At 33.7% G+C, this 6,186-nt stretch overlaps 1 protein-coding gene across 1 annotated transcript; it reads left to right on the top strand.

Moving 5' to 3' along the window:
- The first annotated feature begins 1,725 nt into the window (after positions 1-1,725).
- LOC120085655 (catalase isozyme 1) lies at positions 1,726-5,684 on the top strand. Its single transcript, XM_039041778.2, has 8 exons — positions 1,726-1,946; positions 2,363-2,459; positions 3,265-3,542; positions 3,929-4,705; positions 4,854-4,943; positions 5,060-5,127; positions 5,228-5,321; positions 5,429-5,684. The coding sequence occupies exons 1-8, from the start codon at positions 1,932-1,934 to the stop codon at positions 5,486-5,488; spliced, it is 1,479 nt and encodes a 492-aa protein (XP_038897706.1). The 5' UTR covers positions 1,726-1,931; the 3' UTR covers positions 5,489-5,684.
- The last annotated feature ends 502 nt before the right edge of the window (positions 5,685-6,186 follow it).

Here is a 6,186-nt window from a genome sequence, read left to right as displayed (position 1 = left end):
TAGAGGCCGAACTTAATATTTCTCAATAATAGGTGGTATAGTTAACGCTAATTTAAACATAATTCAATAATAAGACATCAATAATAATTATAGTGATCATTTGTTCAATATTATTATCCATAAATATGAAAAGAAACGTAGAACTTGAATTAAAAAGGACGGATAAAACAAAACAAAACATGTAATAATTTTTAGAACAATGACAATAAAATTTATATTTTGATCCAAAATTGTCACAGATTTTGTATTATTTTATATCTTAATTGTTAAATTTTAAGTTGATTTGATTCGAGTACTTGAATTTTAAAATATAATGATAATTATAATATTTGACCTATTTTATTGACTTATAATATTTGTTTATTTACTACCCACTTCAAATTTATGTGGGTTTAATACATAAAAGTAAAGATAAGAACTAAAATAACATTTTTTTAAAATAATGATTTAAAATAAATATTTGAAAGTTTTTTTTAGAAGAAATATTGAAAGGCATTAAATCAAAATAAATTAAACATCAATATCTTTTTAATAATTATAATAGACAAACATTAAAAATAATTTTACTACCATGCGATGTAAACCTACAATTTTCCCGGCCCATATTGAAATACTTTATATGAAGATAAGATATATATTATATTATTTCATGTAAGAAGATATATATAGATATATAATATATATCTACTTCAAAAAGATCTTTAAAAACAAGAGTGACACATATCTTTTCTTTGGAAAAAAAAAGGAAAAAAAGATTGATATATGAAAAAATCATTAATATATGAGATAAGATATATATACTAAAAGATTTATATATTTTCTCACGAACAATTTCAAATTGTTATTTTATATAAAATAATATAAAAATTGAAGATAATTTCTTGAAAAGACTAGAATAGTGTACCAAAATTTAATAAGTTACATAAAAGATTAAATAACAAATTGCACTGGAAAAAAAACAAATAATATTCATATTATTCCAATGTTACGATATTAACCTCAATATTTAATATTCTTTAAAAAACTCAATATTTAACAAACATTTTGTTGGAGTAAAGTTAGGACGAGATAAAAAAAAAAAAAGAAAAAGAAAAAGAAAAAAAGAAAGAAAAGTAGATGCATTTAGGATGTATATGGGTTGGACGGAGTTGGGTTGGGGTTATTTTTTAGACCAACCAAAAAATTCGAATGGATTGGATTGACAACTCAAATAACTCAAATAAAATCTCTAATTGAACTCAATCCTTAAATTTCGGGTTGAGTTAGATTAGGTTGTCGGATTATAATTTTTTTAAAAAATTTAAAATATATAAATTTATATAAATTAATAACTAAAATCTTATAAAATTCAAATGGTAAGTACCAAATATTTATGATATTCTTTACAAACTTTAAACAAAGACAATTATTATAACAATCTTAAAAGAAAAATATTAGAATGTTATAAATTAATCAATACAAAGTAATCACTATCCAATCTAATTCAACAAAAATAAAAAAATTTAACTAATCTAATCCAAGAATTAAACTAACCTAATCGAATCTTTATATTTTTGGATTGAGTAATCCGAGTTGTTGGAGTTAGTTGGTTATATGAACAAGTGCATTTTTGTTAAAAAAAAAAGAGAGAAAAGCAACCCATTTTATCGCGAGAGGAGAACGAAAATCGCGAGAAGTTGAGGAGATAGGGGAAGAAGATCAGGGTTATTGGGACGTGTGGCAAAGAATAAAATGATGATGAAATTTAAAAATAATAAAAAATAAAAAATAAAAAATAGAAAAGTGAGAAGAGATGGGGACGGCATTACTAAAGCGGAGGCCACGGATGCTCGCTTTTAAATAATCCTTCTTCTATCTTTTCTCTTCGTTGATCGTTTTGTTCATTCCAGATTCTCCAGGTCGTCTTCGATTCTCTCGGTCCTCCTCCTCCAATGGATCCTTACAGGGTATTCCCATCTTCTCGCCCTAATTTTTTGCCTTCGATTTTCAAGTGTTTTCCTTCTCATCAATGGGGGGTTTGACTTCCTTTCTTCAACGCTGCGTTCTTGGTACTTGATAGTATCGAGATTCCCGCAATATATATATTTATTTTATATTTTCATCGCTATGTTGTTTTTCTCTGTTTTTGTTTCTGTGGGGGGTGGTTTTGAAATTCTTTGCGTTTATCGGATAGGGCTGCATGGAACGTTTGAGAATTTTGTTTTTCTTTTAAGTTTATTTTAGTTTTCGGATATGTCTATTCAACGACAAACGAAGGGCGTGATTCTATGGAGGGTGTTTGTGAAGTTAGAATGATGTTGAGCTAATTTATTTGTTGTGTATATTTTGGCTAAAGTTTTTTTAATCTGTTCGAACGGTGCAGCACCGACCTTCAAGTGGTTACAACACCCCCTTCTGGACTACGAATTCTGGTGCTCCAGTGTGGAACAACAACTCCTCGTTGACTGTTGGACCCAGGGGTAAGAATTAGTTTCTGATATTACGGTTCTTGACGTAGTTGTTAAAACATTAACAAGACTATGTTAATATTGCGCGTTTACTATTTCTTTTCGTTGAATAGTGGTTTTGATATTAGTTAAAATAGAAATACTGTGAATCTGGGCTTACAATTTAGTAGTAATGGCTTTGAGATGTTTGGAGATACCCTCAAAATTTCTTGTCAAGCCTATCCCCTGCTTCTCGCGGCCAAGCCTACGGAGAATTAGCGGTGGTGGGGTCTCCAATACCCAGTTATTAAAAGAGAAGCCTGTTTTCATTTTTGGAGATTCGTGGACTTTAGCTCTAGATTTATTTACAACTTCTACCTTTAAGTTGAGAAGGCCATGAAGATTTGTCGGTCTTATTTGCTATAGAAGTTATTCAAGTTGTAGTGAACTTGGTCAGATGAGTGAACTAGTTTTGCCACTTATTAATCATGTAATGCGTTTCTAATGGCAACTAAGACAAGTTGCTAAAAGATAATAGTCTATTTTGTTATTAGAGGAGTATTTTCTGGTAGTTGTTGAATGTGAAGTACAAATCAAATATAGTCAGAAAGAGCCCCCGTAAGAGTTGTGGTTTTTATCATTCTCATTTGGACAATTTGATTGTCCTTGCTCGACGAACATCTTCTGCATATCTTAATTCTATAAATTGTCTGGCAAAAATGTTTGAAATCTTGTTCCAGATTGCTATAGATGAGAATACCAAAAGTGTTGTGGTTGGTCCATTGTATTTGAAGGACAGACTATTGATGAAAATACTCAAATATGTTTTATTTGGCAGGTCCGATTCTCCTAGAGGATTATCATCTAGTGGAGAAACTTGCTAACTTTGATAGAGAGCGGATTCCAGAGCGTGTTGTCCATGCTAGAGGAGCTAGTGCCAAAGGGTTCTTTGAGGTGACTCATGATATTGCCAATCTTACTTGTGCCGATTTCCTCCGAGCCCCTGGAGTTCAGACTCCAGTTATTGTACGTTTCTCCACTGTTATCCATGAGCGTGGCAGCCCTGAAACGCTGAGAGATCCCCGAGGTTTTGCTGTGAAGTTTTACACCAGGGAGGTGAGAGTTTTACTACTTTATGCTTTATTGGTTGCACACAACTTATAACTACAACAATTCTGGCATTCCTATCCTAATAGAGAGAAGCATAAGAATGCAAAGGTTGTGATAATATTAATCTGCCTGTGTTTTGAACTTTTTTAACTTGGTCTATGCCTATTGTATTACTTTTATAGGTTGCACGCTAATATGTTTATCAGTAGATCAGATAATATACTATCACATTGTATCAGCCGGAAGTACATAGTAGTTTATATTTGTGCTGGAACAGAATTTGCATCTTTCCTTTTGCTTAAATGTAAATACATGCTTTCATCATTATGATTTGTTTATGTGACCTCATGGTAATGCAAATTTCAATCGTCCTTTTTTTCTTTTACTCTCAGGGAAATTTTGATCTTGTGGGCAACAACTTCCCTGTATTTTTCATCCGTGATGGTATGAAATTTCCAGACATGGTACATGCTCTTAAACCGAATCCCAAGTCCCACATTCAGGAGAATTGGAGGATCCTTGACTTCTTTTCTCACCATCCTGAAAGTCTGAACATGTTTACATTTCTATTTGATGATATTGGCATCCCACAAGATTACAGGCACATGGACGGTTCAGGTGTTAACACCTATACTCTAATTAACAAGGCAGGGAAAGCACACTATGTGAAATTTCACTGGAGGCCTACCTGTGGAGTCAAGTCCTTGCTGGAGGAGGATGCTATTCGTGTTGGAGGAAGTAATCATAGCCATGCTACTCAGGACCTCTATGATTCAATTGCAGCTGGCAACTACCCTGAGTGGAAGCTTTTCATTCAGACCATTGACCCTGATCATGAAGATAGATATGACTTTGACCCTCTAGATGTAACCAAGACCTGGCCAGAGGATATCTTGCCCTTGCAGCCAGTTGGTCGCATGGTTTTGAATAAGAACATCGACAACTTCTTTGCAGAGAATGAACAGCTGGCCTTTTGTCCTGCCATTATAGTTCCTGGAGTCTACTATTCAGATGACAAATTGCTTCAGACCAGGATCTTCTCCTATGCTGATACTCAGAGGCACCGTCTTGGACCAAACTATCTGCAACTCCCTGCTAATGCACCTAAGTGTGGTCACCACAACAATCACCACGAGGGTTTCATGAACTTTATGCACCGAGATGAGGAGGTATTGCGTGCTTCTTTTTCACGTCTTATATCTAAAAGCTGGTGACGTTGTGCATTTAGTTGTATGCTGATGGCGTAGCACTTGAAGCAAACCAACTGCTTGGTAATTTGATTGATCCGATCTTGTCTTCGATTTTGCATTGCCTCAGGTTAATTACTTCCCTTCAAGGTTTGATCCTGCTCGCCATGCTGAGAGGTATCCTCACCCACCTGCTGTCTGCACTGGAAAGCGTGAGAGGGTCAGTGATCAATATTGTACCTTTTTAATGCTTTAACACCAACTCCTTTTGCTGTTGTTTGGTTAACGATTATGCTAACCTTTTGAGATTCCTCTCCATATCTTTATTTACGCCAGTGTGTAATCAACAAGGAGAACAACTTTAAGGAGCCTGGAGAGAGATACAGATCTTGGACATCAGACAGGTAACTTTTGTTTAATCATCGACTGTTATTGGAAAATGTATACATTGGTGTTGTATTTTCATTAAACTTGGTTGGTGGGTTTTGTTCGTTTGTATCGCAGGCAAGAACGATTCATCCGCAGATGGGTAGATGCTTTGTCCGACACCCGTGTCACCCATGAGATCCGCAGCATCTGGGTTTCTTACTGGTCTCAGGTGCGTATTTTCATTGACGGGAGGGAAGACGTTTATTTATAATGTCAAGTTGTATGGAGAATTGTTAGTGAGATTTAATGGTGGGTTTTGATGGTATTATGGAACAGGCGGACAGGTCTCTTGGTCAGAAGCTTGCATCTCATCTCAACGTGAGGCCAAGCATTTGAGGAGTGTTCACGTGTCGTTCTTGTTTCTGGTGACAGAGTTGGTAAATTATACGGAAAAGGGGGAAGCCATTTGAGATGATCAATCAGATGTTCATCCATGCCGTTTTATTCCATGTTTTGATATTTGCATCTCTTATGTGACTGTTCAACTTAAATGTGTCAATCTAATAAAGCTATTGTTTGTGCGTTTCACTCACATATTAACTGCTATGATCAAAATGGTTGCGTTTCTTTCATTTATGTTCTGCCCGCCTGGATTTGAGAATCAAGGTTCAAGAGTTTATTTACTAGCTTATTTAAGGACAATTGCAAATATAGCAAGTAGTTTTAAAGTATTAACAGATTTAAATTTAGATTCATAATTTATTATGAATCTAGCGATAGAGTATCATAATTTATTATCTCTATCATTGAAAGATTTGGTTATATTTACTCTAATTAATCTTATAAGTTTGTTGGTATTTATTTATTTATTTGTTTTTGTTTTGTTTGTTTGTGAGCATTTTCATGAATCATATACTTGAAAATTAAACATAATTGAAATAAAAATGTTAATTTTGGTGGAGGTTTGAAAGTTCTAATTGATTGATGGAAAAGGTAGAAGGGAAAAGAAAAGGAAAAGAAAAAAAGTGCATTTTATCATGTTCATAAACTATTAATTTATTTGGACTTTCAGACTAATGTTTTCTAATACGTAT

The sequence above is a fragment of the Benincasa hispida genome, chromosome 9 (genome assembly GCF_027475165.1).
Source record: "Benincasa hispida cultivar pf3 chromosome 9, pf3_genome.v1.1, whole genome shotgun sequence".
In the NCBI taxonomy this organism is placed as follows: Eukaryota; Viridiplantae; Streptophyta; class Magnoliopsida; order Cucurbitales; family Cucurbitaceae; genus Benincasa; species Benincasa hispida.
The sequence above is the reverse complement of the archived record's forward strand: the minus strand, read 5'-3'. Positions and strand labels throughout refer to the sequence as shown.